The sequence below is a fragment of the Pseudophryne corroboree genome, chromosome 2, assembly GCF_028390025.1.
Source record: "Pseudophryne corroboree isolate aPseCor3 chromosome 2, aPseCor3.hap2, whole genome shotgun sequence".
Lineage (NCBI taxonomy): Eukaryota > Metazoa > Chordata > Amphibia > Anura > Myobatrachidae > Pseudophryne > Pseudophryne corroboree.
In genome coordinates this window covers 356972638-356992467 of record NC_086445.1, presented here as the reverse complement: position 1 = coordinate 356992467, position 19830 = coordinate 356972638, and the positions used below count along the sequence as shown (strand labels likewise).

Sequence of the window (19830 nt, the reverse complement as noted above, 5' to 3'; positions counted from 1 at the left end):
AGGCTTTTGTAGAAGCGGGGGAGGGCTTCTGTTCCTGGGAAGGAGCTGCCTGTTGCTGTCTCTTCCCCCTTCCTCTGCCTCGTGGCAGATATGAATATCCCTTTGCTCTCTTGTTTTTAAAGGAACGAAAGGGCTGCGGTTGAAAAGTCGGTGTCTTTTTCTGTTGGGGAGTGACTTGAGGTAAAAAGGTGGATTTCCCGGCTGTAGCCGTGGCCACCAAATCCGATAGACCGACACCAAATAACTCCTCCCCTTTATACGGCAAAACTTCCATATGCCGTTTTGAGTCCGCATCGCCTGACCACTGTCGCGTCCATAAACTTCTTCTGGCCGAAATGGACATAGCACTTACCCGTGATGCCAGTGTGCAGATATCCCTCTGTGCATCACGCATATAAAGAAATGCATCCTTTATTTGCTCTAAAGACAGTAAAACATTGTCCCTATCCAGGGTATCAATATTTTCAATCAGGGACTCTGACCAAGCTACCCCAGCACTGCACATCCAGGCTGTCGCTATAGCTGGTCGTAGTATAACACCTGTATGTGTGTATATACTTTTTTGGATATTTTCCATCCTCCTATCTGCTGGATCTTTAAGTGCGGCCGTCTCAGGAGAGGGTAACGCCACTTGTTTTGATAAGCGTGTGAGCGCCTTGTCCACCCTAGGAGGTGTTTCCCAGCGCGCCCTAACCTCTGGCGGGAAAGGGTATAAAGCCAATAACTTCTTTGAAATTAGCATTTTTTTATCGGGGGCAACCCACGCTTCATCACACACCTCATTTAATTCATCTGATTCAGGAAAAACTATAGGTAGTTTTTTCACACCCCACATGATACCCTGTTTTGTGGTACCTGTAGTATCAGCAATATGTAACGCCTCCTTCATTGCCAAAATCATATAACGTGTGGCCCTACTAGAAAATACGGTTGATTCGTCACCGTCGCCACTGGAATCAGTGCCTGTGTCTGGGTCTGTGTCGACCGACTGAGGCAAAGGGCGTTTTACAGCCCCTGACGGTGTTTGAGGCGCCTGGACAGGCACTAATTGATTGTCCGGCCGTCTCATGTCGTCAAACGACTGCTTTAGCGTGTTGACACTATCCCGTAATTCCATAAATAAAGGCATCCATTCTGGTGTCGACCCCCTAGGAGGTGACATCCCCATATTTGGCAATTGCTCCGCCTCCACACCAATATCGTCCTCATACATGTCGACACACACGTACCGACACACACAAGACACACAGGGAATGCTCTTAACGAAGACAGGACCCCACTAGCCCTTTGGGGAGACAGAGGGAGAGTTTGCCAGCACACAACAAAAGCGCTATATATGACAGGGATAGCCTTATAATAAGTGCTCCCTGTATAGCTGCTTTAATAATATAGTTTTGCCACAATTTTGCCCCCCCTCTCTTGTTTTACCCTGTTTCTGTAGTGCAGTGCAGGGGAGAGCCTGGGAGCCTTCCTGACCAGCGGAGCTGTGTGAGGAAAATGGCGCTGTGTGCTGAGGAGATAGGCCCCGCCCCTTTTTCGGTGGGCTCGTCTCCCGCTCTTTAGTGGATTCTGGCAGGGGTTAAATATCTCCATATAGCCCCCGGAGGCTATATGTGAGGTATTTTTAGCCAAAAAAGGTTTTCATTTGCCTCCCAGGGCGCCCCCCTCCCAGCGCCCTGCACCCTCAGTGACTGCCGTGTGAAGTGTGCTGAGAGGAAAATGGCGCACAGCTGCAGTGCTGTGCGCTACCTTAAGAAGACTGAGGAGTCTTCTGCCGCCGATTCTGGACCTCTTCTCGTTTCAGCATCTGCAAGGGGGCCGGCGGCGAGGCTCCGGTGACCATCCAGGCTGTACCTGTGATCGTCCCTCTGGAGCTAATGTCCAGTAGCCAAGAAGCCAATCCATCCTGCACGCAGGTGAGTTCACTTCTTCTCCCCTAAGTCCCTCGTTGCAGTGATCCTGTTGCCAGCAGGACTCACTGTAAAATAAAAAACCTAAGCTAAACTTTTCTAAGCAGCTCTTTAGGAGAGCCACCTAGATTGAACCCTTCTCGGCCGGGCACAAAAATCTAACTGAGGCTTGGAGGAGGGTCATAGGGGGAGGAGCCAGTACACACCACCTGATCGTAAAGCTTTACTTTTTGTGCCCTGTCTCCTGCGGAGCCGCTATTCCCCATGGTCCTTTCAGGAACCCCAGCATCCACTAGGACGATAGAGAAACTACGGGTAGTTTTTTCTCTCCAAACATAATACCCTTTTTAGTGGTATCTGTAGTTATATCAGAAATGTATAACACCTCTTTCATTGCCTCAATCATGCAGTGAATGGCCTTAGTGGGCATCAGGTTAGACTCATCGTCATCGACACTGGTGTCAGTATCAGTGTCGACATCTGGGTCTGCTTGAGGTAGCGGGCGTTTTAGAGCCCCTGACGACCCATGCGACGCCTGGGCAGGCACGAGCTGAGAAGTCGGCATGTCGTCGATTTTCTTATATAAGGAGTCTATACGTGCACTCATTACTTTCCATAAGCCCATCCACTCAGGTGTCTGCCCCGCAGGGGGTGACATCCCTTCTAAAGGCATCTGCTCCGCCTCCACATCATTATCCTCATCAAACATGTCGACACAGCCGTACCGACACACCGCACACACACAAGGAATGCTCCGAATGAGGACAGGACCCACAAAAGCCCTTTGGGGGGACAGAGTGAGAGTATGCCAGCACACACCAGAGCGCTATATAATGCAGGGACTAACTGAGTTATGTCCCCTATAGCTGCTTTTTTTATATAATATATATATACTGCGCCTAAATTTAGTGCCCCCCCTCTCTGTTTTTACCCTGTTCTGTAGTGTAGACTGCAGGGGAGAGCCAGGGAGCTTCCTTCCAGCGGATCTGTGAAGGAGAAATGGCGCCAGTGTGCTGCAGGAGATAGCTCCGCCCCTTTTCCGCGGACTATTCTCCCGCTTTTTTTCATATTCTGGCAGGGGTATTTTCCACATATATAGCCTCTGGGACTATATATTGTGGAGTTTTTGCCAGCCAAGGTGTTATTATTGCTTCTCAGGGCGCCCCCCCCCCAGCGCCCTGCACCCTCAGTGACCGGAGTATGAAGTGTGTATGAGGAGCAATGGCGCACAGCTGCAGTGCTGTGCGCTACCTTAGTGAAGACTGATGTCTTCTGCCGCCGTTTTTCCGGACCTCTTCTTGCTTCTGGCTCTGTAAGGGGGACAGCGGCGCGGCTCCGGGACCGAACACCAAGGACTGGGCCTGCGGTCGATCCCTCTGGAGCTAATGGTGTCCAGTAGCCTAAGAAGCCCAATCCGGCTGCAAGCAGGCGAGTTCGCTTCTTCTCCCCTTAGTCCCTCGCTGCAGTGAGCCTGTTGCCAGCAGGTCTCACTGAAAATAAAAAACCTAAACTATACTTTCTTTCTAAGGGCTCAGGAGAGCCCCTAGTGTGCATCCAACCTCGGCCGGGCACAAAATCTAACTGAGGCTTGGAGGAGGGTCATAGTGGGAGGAGCCAGTGCACACCAGGTAGTCAAATCTTTCTAGAGTGCCCAGCCTCCTTCGGAGCCCGCTATTCCCCATGGTCCTTACGGAGTTCCCAGCATCCACTAGGACGTCAGAGAAAATAAGAATTTACTTACCGATAATTCTATTTCTCGGAGACCGTAGTGGATGCTGGGGTTCCTGAAAGGACCATGGGGAATAGCGGCTCCGCAGGAGACAGGGCACAAAAAGTAAAGCTTTAGGATCAGGTGGTGTGCACTGGCTCCACCCCCTATGACCCTCCTCCAAGCCTCAGTTAGGATACTGTGCCCGGACGAGCGTACACAATAAGGAAGGATTTATGAATCCCGGGTAAGACTCATACCAGCCACACCAATCACACTGTACAACCTGTGATCTGAACCCAGTTAACAGTATGATAACAGCGGAGCCTCTGAAAGATGGCTCACAACAATAATAACCCGATTTTTGTAACTATGTACAAGTATTGCAGATAATCCGCACTTGGGATGGGCGCCCAGCATCCACTACGGACTCCGAGAAATAGAATTATCGGTAAGTAAATTCTTATTTTCTCTATCGTCCTAGTGGATGCTGGGGTTCCTGAAAGGACCATGGGGATTATACCAAAGCTCCCAAACGGGCGGGAGAGTGCGGATGACTCTGCAGCACCGAATGAGAGAACTCCAGGTCCTCCTTAGCCAGGTTATCAAATTTGTAGGATTTTACAAACGTGTTTGCCCCTGACTAAATAGCCGCTCGGCAAAGTTGTAAAGCCGAGACCCCTCGGGCAGCCGCCCAAGATGAGCCCACCTTCCTTGTGGAATGGGCATTTACATATTTTGGCTGTGGCAGGCCTGCCACAGAATGTGCAAGCTGAATTGTATTACACATCCAACTAGCAAAAGTCTGCTTAGAAGCAAGAGCACCCAGTTTGTTGGGTGCATACAGGATAACAGCAAGTCAGTTTTCCTGACTCCAGCCATCCTGGAACCTATATTTTCAGGGCCCTGACCACATCTAGCAACTTGGAGTCCTCCAAGTCCCTAGTAGGCGCAAGACACCACAATAAGCTGGTTCAGGTGAAACACTGACACCACCTTAGGGAGAGAACTGGGGACGAGTCCGCAGCTCTGCCCTGTCCGAATGGACAAACAGATATGGGCTTTTTTGAGAAAAAAAACCACCAATTTGACACTCGCCTGGTCCAGGCCAGGTCCAAGAGCATGTTCACTTTTCATGTGAGATGCTTCAAATCCACAGATTTGACTGGTTTTAAACCAATGTGTTTTGAGGAATCCCAGAACTACGTTGAGATCCCACAGTGCCACTGGAGGCACAAAAGGGGGTTGTATATGCAATACTCCCTTGACAAACTTCTGGACTTCAGGAACTGAAGCCAATTCTTTCTGGAAGAAAAATCGACAGGGCCGAAATTTGAACCTTAATGGACCCCAATTTGAGGCCCATAGACACTCCTGTTTGCAGGAAATGCAGGAATCGACCGAGTTGAAATTTCTTCGTGGGGCCTTCCTGGCCTCACACCACGCAACATATTTTCGCCACATGTGGTGATAATGTTGTGCGGTCACCTCCTTTCTGGCTTTGACCAGGGTAGGAATGACCTCTTCCTGAATGCCTTTTCCCTTAGGATCCGGCGTTCCACCGCCATGCCGTCAAACGCAGCTGCGGTAAGTCTTGGAACAGACATGGTACTTGCTGAAACAAGTCCCTTCTTAGCGGCAGAGGCCATAAGTCCTCTGTGAGCATCTCTTGAAGTTCCGGGTACCAAGTCCTTCTTGGCCAATCCGGAGCCATGAGTATAGTTCTTACTCCTCTACGTCTTATAATTCTCAGTACCTTAGGTATGAAAAGCAGAGGATGGAACACATACACCGACTGGTACACCCACGGTGTTACCAGAACGTCCACAGCTATTGCCTGAGGGTCTCTTAACCTGGCGCAATACCTGTCCCGTTTTTTGTTCAGACGGGACGCCATCATGTCCACCTTTGGTAATTCCCAACGGTTTACAATCGTGTGGAAAACTTCCCCATGAAGTTCCCACTCTGCCGGGTGGAGGTCGTGCCTACTGAGGAAGTCTGCTTCCCAGTTTCCATTCCCGGAATGAAACACTGCTGACAGTGCCATCACATGATTTTCCGCCCAGCGAAAAGTCCTTGCAGTTTTTGCCATTGCCCTCCTGCTTCTTGTGCCGCCCTGTCTATTTACGTGGGCGACTGCCGTGATGTTTTATCCCACTGGATCAATACCGGCTGACCTTGAAGCAGAGGTCTTGCTAAGCTTAGAGCATTATAAATTTACCCTTAGCTATATTTATGTGGAGAAAAATCTCCAGACTTGATCACACTCCCTGGAAATTTTTTCCTTGTGTGACTGCTCCCCAGCCTCTCGGGCTGGCCTCCGTGGTCACCAACATCCAAAACTGAATGCCGAATCTGCGGCCCTCTAGAAGATGAGCACTCTGTAACCACCACAGGAGAGACACCCTTGTCCTTGGATATAGGGTTATCCGCTGATGCATCTGAAGATGCGATCCGGACCATTTGTCCAGCAGATCCCACTGAAAAGTTCTTGCATGAAATCTGCCGACTGGAATTGCTTCGAAGGAAGTCACCATTTTTTTACCATGGCCCTTGTGCAATGATGCACTGATTTTAGGAGGTTCCTGACTAGCTCGGATAACTCCCTGGCTTTCTCTTCCGGGAGAAACACCTTTTTCTGGACTGTGTCCAGAATCATCCCTAAGCACAGGAGACTTGTTGTCGGGATCAGCTGCGATTTTGGAATATTTAGAATCCACCCCTGCTGTTGTAACAGTATCCGAGATAGTGCTACTCCGACCTCCAACTGTTCCCTGGACTTTGCCCTTATCAGGAGATCGTCCAAGTAAGGGATAATTAAGACGCCTTTTCTTCGAAGAAGAACCATCATTTCGGCCATTACCTTGGTAAAGACCCGGGATGCCGTGGACAATCCAAACGGCAGCGTCTGAAACTGATAGTGACAGTTCTGTACCACGAACCTGAGGTACCCTTAGTGATAAGGGCAAATTTGGGACATGGAGGTAAGCATCCCTGATGTCTCGGGACACCATATAGTCCCCTTCTTCCCGGTTCGTTATCACTGCTCTGAGTGACTCCATCTTGATTTGAACCTTTGTAAGTGTTCAAATTTTTTTAGATTTAGAATAGGTCTCACCTAGCCTTCTGGCTTCAGTACCACAATATAGTGTGGAATAATACCCCTTTTCTTGTTGTAGGAGGGGTAATTTAATTATCACCTGCTGGGAATACAGCTCGTGAATTGTTTCCCATACTGCCTCCTTGTCGGAGGGAGACCTTGGTAAAGCAGACTTCAGGAGCCTGCGCAGGGGAAACGTCTCGACATTCCAATCTGTACCCCTGGGATACTACTTGTAGGATTCCAGGGGTCCTGTACGGTCTCAGCGTCATGCTGAGAGCTTGTCAGAAGCGGTGGAACGCTTCTGTTCCTGGGAATGGGCTGCCTGCTGCAGTCTTCTTCCCTTTCCTCTATCCCTGGGCAGATATGACTCTTATAGGGACGAAAGGACTGAAGCTGAAAAGACGGTGTCTTTTTCTGCAGAGATGTGACTTAGGGTAAAAAACGGTGGATTTTCCAGCAGTTGCCGTGGCCACCAGGTCCGATGGACCGACCCCAAATAACTCCTCTTCCTTTATACGGCAATACACCTTTGTGCCGTTTGGAATCTGCATCACCTGACCACTGTCGTGTCCATAAACATCTTCTGGCAGATATGGACATCGCACTTACTCTTGATGCCAGAGTGCAAATATCCCTCTGTGCATCTCGCATATATAGAAATGCATCCTTTAAATGCTCTATAGTCAATAAAATACTGTCCCTGTCAAGGGTATCAATATTTTTAGTCAGGGAATCCGACCAAGCCACCCCAGCTCTGCACATCCAGGCTGAGGCGATCGCTGGTCGCAGTATAACACCAGTATGTGTGTATATACTTTTTATGATATTTTCCAGCCTCCTGTCAGCTGGCTCCTTGAGGACGGCCCTATCTATAGACGGTACCGCCACTTGTTCTGATAAGCGTGTGAGCGCCTTATCCACCCTAAGGGGTGTTTCCCAACGCGCCCTAACTTCTGGCGGGAAAGGGTATACCGCCCATATTTTCTATCGGGGGGAACCCACGCATCATCACACACTTCATTTAATTTATCTGATTCAGGAAAAACTACGGTAGTTTTTTCACATCCCACATAATACCCTCTTTTGTGGTACTTGTAGTATCAGAAATATGTAACACCTCCTTCATTGCCCTTAACGTGTGGCCCTAATAAGGAATACGTTTGTTTATTCACCGTCGACACTGGATTCAGTGTCCCTGTCTGTGTCTGTGTCGACCGACTAAAGTAAACGGGCGTTTTAAAACCCCTGACGGTGTTTTTGAGACGTCTGGACCGGTACTAATTGTTTGTCGGCCGTCTCATGTCGTCAACCGACCTTGCCGCGTGTTGACATTATCACGTAATTCCCTAAATAAGCCATCCATTCCGGTGTCGACTCCCTAGAGAGTGACATCACCATTACAGGCAATAGCTCCGCCTCCTCACCAACATCGTCCTCATACATGTCGACACACACGTACCGACACACAGCACACACACAGGGAATGCTCTGATAGAGGACAGAACCTACTAGCCCTTTGGAGAGACAGAGGGAGAGTTTGCCAGCACACACCAAAAACGCTATAATTATATAGGGACAACCTTATATAAGTGTTTTCCCTTATAGCATCTTTTTTATATATTTCTAACGCCAAATTAGTGCCCCCCCTCTCTGTTTTAACCCTGTTTCTGTAGTGCAGTGCAGGGGAGAGCCTGGGAGCCTTCCCTCCAGCCTTTCTGTGAGGGAAAATGGCGCTGTATGCTGAGGAGATAGGCCCCGCCCCTTTTTCGGCGGCCTCGTCTCCCGCTCTTAACGGATTCTGGCAGGGGTTAAATATCTCCATATAGCCCCCGGAGGCTATATGTGAGGTATTTTTAGCCAAAAATAGGTTTTCATTGCCTCCCAGGGCGCCCCCCTTCCAGCGCCCTGCACCCTCAGTGACTGCCGTGTGAAGTGTGCTGAGAGGAAATGGCGCACAGCTGCAGTGCTGTGCGCTACCTTAAGAAGACTGAGGAGTCTTCATGCCGCCGATTCTGGACCTTCTTCTTGTTTCAGCATCTGCAAGGGGGCCGGCGGCGAGGCTCCGGTGACCATCCAGGCTGTACCTGTGATCGTCCCTCTGGAGCTAATGTCCAGTAGCCAAAGAAGCCAATCCATCCTGCACGCAGGTGAGTTCACTTCTTCTCCCCTAAGTCCCTCGTTGCAGTGATCCTGTTGCCAGCAGGACTCACTGTAAAATAAAAAACCTAAGCTAAACTTTTCTAAGCAGCTCTTTAGGAGAGCCACCTAGATTGCACCCTTCTCGGCCGGGCACAAAAACCTAACTGAAGCTTGGAGGAGGGTCATAGGGGGAGGAGCCAGTGCACACCACCTGATCCTAAAGCTTTACTTTTTGTGCCCTGTCTCCTGCGGAGCCGCTATTCCCCATGGTCCTTTCAGGAACCCCAGCATCCACTAGGACGATAGAGAAATAGAGGTAACAAATTTGGTTGGTGTATGACATAAGTCCCGTGATTACTAAAACTGCCAAGAAATATTGGCCCCTAATATGAACTGACCCTGGATTAAATCTAAATAGCTCGGCTCTGATGCCTCGTTACCGTAGGGGTAAGAATCTGAGAATTTCTCTTGTGCGAACGGACATTACCAATATGGGCAAAAATAAAACATTCCTGGGTAATCCTAAACCTGGGTGTTTCCGATGCCCGCACTATACCACCTGTGGATTCTTGCAACCCGGGTCAGTGTTCCATCATCCGTTCTCAGGAAAGAAATTCTCCATTCGTCACCATCTTACTTGCACGAGTCAATTCGTTATTTATGTGATCACCTGCCCTTGCTCACTACAATATGTGTGTAAGACTGAACGCCAATTTAGGGAAAGAATGGCGCTTCATCTCCCTGCTATAAAAGCAGCTCTCTGTAAAGGTACGAGTGATCAACCTTTGCCCCGGCATTTTGCCGTGGCGAGACAGTCTAACGGCCATCAAATATAGAATAATAGACATTATCCCCATTCCTTTGAGAAGGGGAGATAGGAAAAAGTTATTGCTCCAGCGCGAGGTTCAATGGATTGAGAGTCTGGGGACTTTGTCCTCTAGAGGGTTAAACGAGTCTATGGGTCTACATTGCTTCTTATGAGAGTTTGTTTCAAACAGTTTAACAGTGTAGGCATTCTTGTTGATTTGTGTTTATGTGCAATATTTCTTTTGCAGGAGCTGGGTCTGTCATTATACTATACGAACCATTGATACAATGATCATTACTTTGTAGATGTGCCTTGTTCTCTATAAGTTTGGTGTTACTATGTTGCTATGCAACAAAAGATTATGTGGCTGGTTGTCGTCACTGGTCTGTGCCCGCTGCTATGACGGTGTACTTACTCACAATGATTATTGATCCCATGGTTGTTTCATGTTTTATTATGTGTCTAGATACTTTGTATTTGTTTACAATACCCTGATGAGTTAGTGGTTATCTGAATGTTTTTAACTTTCAATGTTTAGAACTGTTGTTGGGCAACGGAGTTACGGGTTTGCCTGAAGTCACTGACTTGCGCCTTACACTGTGGCGGGAAGGTGACGCCGGGCACGTTTGCTTCCCTGGTGGTATATAATTGGTAGGTGTGTAATATCATGTATTGTTCACTGAATCTTGATAAAAGTGCGGACGCACTGAAACCCTGATGTAAACCAGGATGTGTTGGTGGATTTTTTTTCCATCCTTTGAAGTCCAGAGTGCGGCCAGTAAATGCATTTACATGTGGCTTTGAGCCTTGCAGCCTAATTCGGAGGGCACCTGGCGAGTAACCTGTGGGATTTAGCCTGAGTGCCGTGTCTGTCTGTCTCCATAATCCCTCACACACACACACACACCCACCCCTCACCACCCCCTGACTGCTGCTGAGAACACCAATGCTAGAAGAGAAGTAGAATTATTGAAATATTTCAAATACTGCACAACTGTTCAATAACATACTTGTGACTGGAGTTTCCTGTGAAGCTCTGAAAACAGAGCACCATCTGCATCTCTTCTCTGTCTCACAACTGCAATAAAAATTATTTTTAAAAACACAAAAAACACTGAGTAAATGGCATGTTTTGTTATTCAACATATTACATCTTCACAGTCTCAAAATGAAACAATTATATAGCCATCAAGTACCATTCACTGCAATGCCTAATGTTCTAAAGATCAACTGCTGCAAATATTTCTGGATACTGAAGCAAAGTAACAAAAAAAACAAAAGTCAGAAGTAACCTGTAAGTGGTGCAATGGTGATAGGTTTCACTAGGCTACAATGAGCAAATAGCGCTCATAAACCAGTCCCTAACAAGGCAGGAAGAAGCCAATTTGTAGAACCAGACCTCTGAGTGAGTTATAGGCCCTACACACTGGCCGATCCGCCCGACGGGCAACCTGGTGGCAGGGGGGCAGTGACGGGGGGGAGTGACGTTACTTCACTTCCCCCGTCACACGGCTCCATAGAACTGCAGGCAAATATGGACGAGATCGCCCATATTGGCCTGCATGCACAGCGAATGCGAGGCCGCGCATCCTTCATTGCTGTAGCCTCCACAATGCACGATATGAACATTATCTCGTTCATTAATGAACGAGATCGTTCATATCGTGCAGTCATGTCAGCCATTGTGTAGGGCCCATTATACACCGAGACCAGAAGCCCAAACTTCTCTCCAGAGATCTGCCGACTGATGCTAGGTACACATTGGCCGATATATCGGCCGTTATATTGAACGTCCGATATATCGCTGGCCCATCGGTCAGTGTGTACCAACGATATGTGTGAACACAATCGTTCACAGACATATCGCGCCGGCCCTGCAACTCACACGATGACCAATATATCGACCGATATATCTGTGCATCGTTATGTGTGTATGGCCGACCCAATGACGCGCGATTGGTCGACCACTCAGCATGTCACCTGGCTGGGCGGGCTTATTCAAATCCTTTTCCTGCCCTGTGTCCTCGTGGGAGCAGCAGCAGCTTCAGTATGGGACTGGATCCTCCGTTCTGCCTACACAGTCAGGATCCCGCCGCCAAAGGGAAGTAGTTTACTGCCAGGGGGCCCAGGACACTATCTGTGAGTTGAAGGGAGGATGAGGGTGCTGACCGCGGAAGCCTGCAGCAGGAGCTACGACCTGGGGGAAGGGGTGCCAGTGTCAGCTGGAGCTACGACCTGGGGGAATGGGTGCCAGTGTCAGCTGGAGCTGCGACCTGGGGGAAGGAGTGCCAGTGTCAGCTGGAGCCACGACCTGACGTGGGGTGCTGGTGTCAGCCCAGGGGGGACCATGTAATAGCCCAGTGATGTGACTTGTGCTGGGGGGGAGGGGGGGGGGGGGGAAATGAGCAGAGCTAGTACCTTCACCATGTTATATTAACACAGGATACATTCTCCCTCCATGGGTGCGGCGGACACCCACAGAGGGAGAATAGCCTGTGTCGCCGATATTCCAGCGTCGGCATTCCACCGCTATCCAGGACTCCAGCGTCTGTATTGTGATCGCTGGGATATCATCTGGTGGTATTTTAACCACTTCCCGCTGCTAGGACAGCCACTGTGCAAGGATAGTGTATCCATTGTACAGGAAAAATACTGACACACAGAATGCCAACATTACTCGGAGCGCCGGTATCCCGACAAGGTACACACCAGTGCTGGGATCCCAACCGATTATCTTGTGAAGGGAGAGTAAGGGTAAGGGGGCCATGAGGGGGGGAGGTAAGTAACATTCCCCCTGTCAGGATTCTGTCGTGATACCGCGGTCAGTATTTTGACCGCCGGCATTTTGAACCCAACCCCACTGTACTGCTGCTGGGATGCCTATCGTGTAAGGACAATACCAGATGCTAGGACCCTTGCCCTGCAGTGATGATACCTACTATAATATTAGGTAACATTATCAGCAAGTGCTATACTACTTAGAGCCATATTGGACAATACTAGTCCATATGATTACCCCATTGCCATTTTATCACATTCAGATGGTAGATTACTTGAAACCATCTGTTTAACTAACAGCATTGAATGCTTTTAGTTAATGAGTGATAAGTATTCACAATTCTGGGGCTTCCCTGTTGCCTGCTCATTTATTATATTAACCCTGAATGTGCAGGCTTAATATTTTGACATATAATTCCTAGATTCCCATCCTGCTCTTATCTGCCCATTTATAACATGTGTGGGGAAAATGCCTTGGTCAGTGTTAAGCTGGGTACCCCCTGGAGCGACGGGGATTAATTTCGACATCGGAGCTAATCCCTGTCAGCCCATATTGACCTTACACACTTGGGTAAATTTAATGAAGAACGGAACAATCATGTTCTGTCTTCACTAATTACAGGATGCCAACGATATTGTCAGGTTTGATGTGCAGCAAGTCAAACCTGACGACGTCGCATGGCCCGCGGTCATCCGCATATTGGGGGTAATTCAGAGTTGACCGCAGCAGCAAATTTGTTAGCAGTTGGGCAAAAACATGTGCACTGCAGGTGTGACAGATATAACATTTGAAGAGAGATTTGGGTGGGTTATTTTGTTTCTGTGCAGGGTAAATACTGGCTGCTTTATTTTTACACTGCAATTTAGATTTCAGTTTAAACACATCCCACCCAAATCTAACTCTCTCTGCACATGTTATATCTGCCCCCCCCCCCCCCCCCCTGTGCAGTGCACATGGCTTTGTCAAACTGCTAACCAATTTGCTGTTGCGATCAACTCTGAATTAGGCCCCTTGTGCGTACACACAGAGCAATATTCGGAAGGTGTGAGAAAGACAGTGGGAGATGGAAGAGGAGGGAGTGAGACAGTAGGAAACTGAGGGAGTGAGAAAGAGGGAGAAGGAAGGAGAGAGAAAGACAGACAGTGGGAGGAAGAAAAAAAAAACCTATTTCCTTTTCCTGTGTGCTCTTCAGAAGGCCAGCCTATTATGTAAATTTCAGGAATATTTGGCACATTTCACGTCAACGATCTGCCAGATTTATTGGTCAATGTCCTCAGCAACAGATATATCTGCAGATGGCAGTGGTGGTTGGTCAGTGTGTACCGTATACAGATATACCTGCAGATCGATTGATCTGCAGATATATCTTCCACTGTGTACCCAGCTTAAAGGCAAGTCTGTAAAATGGCTGCCCAGCGTTTCTCTGTAGGAGGGAAGAAAGGAGGAGTAACCCTGTGGAAAGTTATATGCGGAGAGTGAGCACAGTGGCTAACAGTAGAAGCCTCCCCATCAGGGCAAATGGCCACTACCACGCTTCAGCAATGTCAGCACCGCTGGTGATTTCCCTCATCAGTGGTGACACCTGCAACTATGTGGCTCCCCAAACAGGGACCAACCTTACCAGTACTCCTGCACGTCCAGCTGCGCCAGGCTCCTCAGCAGACAGGGGGATCCCTGTGTGCGGAGGAGCTCCAGCCAAAGTCACTAACCCAGTCACCAGTGCTGCAGCAATCAGCAGTGGAGGTCGACGGAGCGACTGCAGCAAAATGTTAGTAAGTAGTCACTTATAATATTGTTTCTATCTCGGCAGTCAATATGTTAGTAGTAGATATGAATATGTAGCATAGTTACTTCCTTCTTGTACTAACATACTGATAGAGGAGATGGAAACAATATCATAAGTGACTGCTTACTTAACATTTTGCTGCAGCTGAACTTTAAATACTAATATGCAAGACAGTGACCATTACTAACACCTATTTTTAAACTTTGAATATATTTACTAATCACTTGGACTAACACCCAAAGCAGTTGAAACATGTTTTCCAAATATGAATGCATGCGACAGTCACTAAAACCTGAACTATCATTACAGTAAAATATAGCTTGGCATATACTGTATATCCTTAATACACCTGATGATATATCTATATACTGTTTTTATTGTTAATATAGGCTTATCGGACCGGTTCATATGCAATACTGCTTGTTAATAACGAGATTTATGTTAAGAACTTACAGTTGTTAAATGTTTCTGCGAGGTACACTGGGCTCCACAAGGATTAACATCTGGGTGTAGAGTAGGATCTTGATCCGAGGCACCAACAGGCTCAAAGCTTTGACTGTTACCAAGATGCACAGCGCCGCCTCCTCTATAACCCCGCCTCCGTGCACAGGAGCTCAGTTTCGATAACCAGCCCAATGCAGTAGCAGGTAACAGAAGTCAATCGCTCGTAGCCAATTACACCACACACTCACCATAGGAGTGGGTGTCAGCTTCTTTGGGTTGGTGTGGCATAGCCACTAAGTGCGTCAGGGTGGGCGCCTTGTGGAGCCCATAGTACCTCGCAGAAAGATTTAACAAAGGTAAGTTCTTACCATAAATCTCGTTTTCTGCTGCGGGGTACACTGGGCTCCACAAGGATTAACATCAGGGATGTCCTAAAGCAGTTCCTTATGGGAGGGGACGCACTGTAGCAGGCACAAGAACCCTGCGTACAAAGGACGCATCCTGGGAAGCGGAAGTATCGAAGGCATAGAAACTTATGAACGTGTTCACGGAGGACCACGTAGCTGCCTTGCACAAGTGTTCACGGGTCGCAACACGGTGGGCCGCCCAAGAAGGTCCAACCGACAGAGTAGAATGGGCTTTAATGGTAGCAGGAGCTGGACGACCAGCCTGTACATAAGCATGTGCAATCACCATTCTAATCCATCTAGACAGGGTCTGCTTAGAAGCAGGCCAGCCACGTTTGTGAAAACCAAACCGTATAAAAATAAGATTTTACTCACCGGTAAATCTATTTCTCGTAGTCCGTAGTGGATGCTGGGAACTCCGAAAGGACCATGGGGAATAGCGGCTCCGCAGGAGTCTGGGCACAACTAAAAGAAAGCTTTTAGACTACCTGGTGTGCACTGGCTCCTCCCACTATGACCCTCCTCCAAGCCTCAGTTAGGATACTGTGGCCGGAAGAGCTGACACAATAAGGAAGGATTTTGAATCCCGGGTAAGACTCATACCAGCCACACCAATCACACCGTATAACTCGTGATACCATATCCAGTTAACAGTATGAAACATAACTGAGCCTCTCAACAGATGGCTCAACAATAACCCTTTAGTGAACAATAACTATGTACAAGTATTGCAGACAGTCCGCACTTGGGATGGGCGCCCAGCATCCACTACGGACTACGCGAAATAGATTTACCGGTGAGTAAAATCTTATTTTCTCTAACGTCCTAGTGGATGCTGGGAACTCCGAAAGGACCATGGGGATTATACCAAAGCTCCCAAACGGGCGGGAGAGTGCGGATGACTCTGTAACACCGAATGAGAGAACTCCAGGTCCTCCTCAGCCAGGGTATCAAATTTGTAGAATTTTGCAAACGTGTTTGCCCCTGACCAAGTAGCAGCTCAGCAAAGTTGTAAAGCCGAGACCCCTCGGGCAGCCGCCCAAGATGAGCCCACCTTCCTTGTAGAATGGGCTTTAAACTGATTTAGGATGCGGCAGTCCCGCCGTAGAATGCGCCAGCTGAATTGTGCTACAAATCCAGCGAGCAATAGTTTGCTTAGAAGCAGGAGCACCCAGTTTGTTGGGTGCATACAGGATAAATAGCGAGTCAGTTTTCCTGACTCCAGCCGTCCTGGAAACATAAATTTTCAAGGCCCTGACTACGTCCAGTAACTTGGAATCCTCCAAGTCGCTAGTAGCCGCAGGCACTACAATAGGTTGGTTCAAGTGAAAAGCAGATACCACCTTAGGGAGAAACTGGGGACGAGTCCTCAATTCTGCCCTATCCATATGGAAAATCAGATAAGGGCTTTTAAATGACAAAGCCGCCAATTCTGATACACGCCTGGCCGAAGCCAAGGTCAATAACATGACCACTTTCCACGTGAGATATTTTAGATCCACGGTCTTTAGTGGCTCAAACCAATGTGATTTTAGGAAACTCAACACCACGTTGTGATCCCAGGGTACCACTGGAGGCACAAAAGGGGGCTGAATATGCAGCACTCCTTTTACAAATGACTGAACTTCAGGTAGTGAAGCTAGTTCTTTTTGGAAGAAAATCGTCAGAGCCAATATCTGTACCTTAATGGAGCCTAATTTTAGGCCCATAGTCACTCCTGCCTGTAGGAAGTGCAGAAATCGACCCAGCTGAAATCCCTCTGTTGGGGCCTTACTGGCCTCACACCAAGCAACATATTTCCGCCATATGCGGTGATAATGTTTTACAGTTACATCTTTCCTGGCTTTAATCAGCGTAGGAATGACATCCTCCAGAATGCCCTTTTCCTTTAGGATCCGGCGTTCAACCGCCATGCCGTCAAACGCAGCCGCGGTAAGTCTTGGAACAGACAGGGCCCCTGCTGCAGCAGGTCCTGTCTGAGCGGCAGAGGCCATGGGTCCTCTGAGATCATCTCGAAGTTCCGGGTACCACGCTCTTCTTGGCCAATCCGGAACCACGAGTATTGTCCTTACTCCTCGTTTTCTTATTATTCTCAGTACCTTTGGTATGAGAGGCAGAGGAGGGAACACAAACTGACTGGTACACCCACGGTGTCACTAGAGCGTCCACCGCTATCGCCTGAGGGTCCCTTGACCTGGCGCAATATCGCTCTAGTTTTTTGTTTAGGCGGGACGCCATCATGTCCACCTGTGGCCGTTCCCAACGGTTTACAATCAGTTGGAAGACTTCTGGATGAAGTCCCCACTCTCCCGGGTGGAGGTCGTGCCTGCTGAGGTAGTCTGCTTCCCAGTTGTCCACTCCCGGAATGAACACTGCTGACAGTGCTAGTACGTGATTTTGCGCCCATCGGAGAATCCTTGTGGCTTCTGCCATTGCCGTCCTGCTTCTTGTGCCGCCCTGTTGGTTTACATGGGCGACCGCTGTGATGTTGTCTGACTGGATCAGTACTGGCTGGTGTAGAAGCAGGTGTTTTGCCTGACTTAGGGCATTGTAAATGGCCCTTAGTTCTAGAATATTTATGTGTAGGGAAGTCTCCTGACTCGACCATAGTCCTTGGAAGTTTCTTCCCTGTGTGACTGCCCCCCAGCCTCGAAGGCTGGCATCCGTGGTCACCAGGACCCAGTCCTGTATGCCGAATCTGCGGCCCTCTAGAAGATGAGCACTCTGCAGCCACCACAGCAGAGACACCCTGGTTTTTGGAGACAGGGTTATTAGCCGATGCATCTGAAGATGCGATCCGGACCATTGGTCCAACAGGTCCCACTGAAAGATTCTGGCATGGAACCTGCCGAAAGGAATTGCTTCGTAAGAAGCCACCATCTTTCCCAGGACTCGCGTGCAGTGATGCACCGACACCTGTTTTGGTTTCAGGAGGTCTCTGACTAGAGATGACAGCTCCTTGGCTTTCTCCTCCGGGAGAAACACTTTTTTCTGGACTGTGTCCAGAATCATTCCCAGGAACAGTAGACGTGTCGTCGGAACCAGCTGTGACTTTGGAATATTCAGAATCCAACCGTGCTGGTGTAGCACCTCCTGAGATAGTGGTACTCCTACCAACAACTGCTCCCTGGATCTCGCCTTTATTAGGAGATCGTCCAAGTACGGGATAATTAAAACTCCCTTTTTTCGAAGGAGTATCATCATTTCCGCCATTACCTTGGTGAACACCCTCGGTGCCGTGGACAGTCCAAACGGCAGCGTCTGGAATTGGTAATGGCAATTCTGTACCGCAAATCTGAGGTACTCCTGGTGAGGATGATAAATGGGGACATGCAGGTAAGCATCCTTGATGTCCAGGGATACCATGTAATCCCCCTCATCCAGGCTTGCAATAACCGCCCTGAGCGATTCCATCTTGAACTTGAATCTTTTTATGTATGTGTTCAAGGATTTCAAATTTAAAATGGGTCTCACCGAACCGTCCGGTTTCGGTACCACAAACAGTGTGGAATAGTAACCCCGTTCTTGTTGAAGTAGGGGCACCTTGACTATCACCTGCTGGGAATACAGCTTGTGAATTGCCTCTAACACAGCCTCCCTGCCCGAGGGAGTTGTTGGCAAGGCAGATTTGAGGAAACGGCAGGGGGGAGACGCCTCGAATTCCAGCTTGTACCCCTGAGATACTACTTGAAAGATCCAGGGATCCACCTGTGAGCGAGCCCACTGATCGCTGAAATTTTTGAGGCGGCCCCCCACCGTACCTGGCTCCGCCTGTGGAGCCCCACCGTCATGCGGCGGACTTGGAAGAAGCGGGGGAGGACTTTTGCTCCTGGGAACCTGCTGTTTGTTGCAGCCTTTTCCCCCTACCTCTGCCTCTGGACAGAAAAGACCCGCCTTTTCCTCGCCTGTTTTTCTGGGTCCGAAAGGACTGTACCTGATAAAACGGCGCTTTCTTAGGCTGTGAGGGAACATGGGGTAAAAATGCTGACTTCCCAGCTGTTGCTGTAGAAACTAGGTCCGAGAGACCATCCCCGAATAACTCCTCACCCTTATAAGGCAAAACTTCCATGTGCCTTTTGGAATCTGCATCCCCTGTCCACTGCCGAGTCCATAAGCCTCTCCTAGCAGAAATGGACAATGCACTTATTTTAGATGCCAGCCGGCAGTCTTATACATGAGAGATGCACAGAGGGAGATCTGAGTCTTTTATATGCTCTATGGTTAGCAGAATAGTGTCCCTGTCTAGGATGTCAATATTTTCTGACAGAGAATCTGACCATGCAGCGGCAGCACTGCACATCTATGCTGACGCAATAGCTGGTCTAAGTATAATGCCTGAGTGTGTATATACAGACTTCAGGATCGCCTCCTGCTTTCTATCCGCAGGCTCCTTCAGGGCGGCCGTATCCGGAGACGGAAGTGCCACTTTTTTAGACAAACGTGTGAGCGCTTTATCCACCCTAGGAGGTGTTTCCCAACGTGCCCTATCCTCTGGCGGGAAAGGGAACGCCATTAGTAATTTTTTAGAGATTACCAATCTTTTATCGGGGAAAGCCCACGCTTCTTCACACACTTCATTTAATTCTTCAGATGGGGGAAAAACTACAGGTAGTTTTCTCCCCAAACATAATACCCTTTTTAGTGGTACCTGGTATCCGAAATGTGTAATACCTCTTTCATTGCCTCAATCATGCAACGAATGGCCCTAGTGGACATTAGATTAGACTCATCGTCGTCGACACTGGT

At 48.6% G+C, this 19830-nt stretch overlaps 1 protein-coding gene across 2 annotated transcripts in view; it reads right to left on the bottom strand.

The window, feature by feature from the left end:
* TUBGCP3 (tubulin gamma complex component 3) overlaps nt 1-19830 on the bottom strand; it is a 634372-nt gene that overhangs the window by 539666 nt on the left and 74876 nt on the right. For both annotated transcript variants that reach the window (XM_063953156.1, XM_063953155.1), the window contains exon 3: nt 10679-10746. In XM_063953156.1, coding sequence (XP_063809226.1) covers nt 10679-10746 — 68 coding nt within the window. The remainder of the gene's footprint in view (nt 1-10678; nt 10747-19830) is intronic.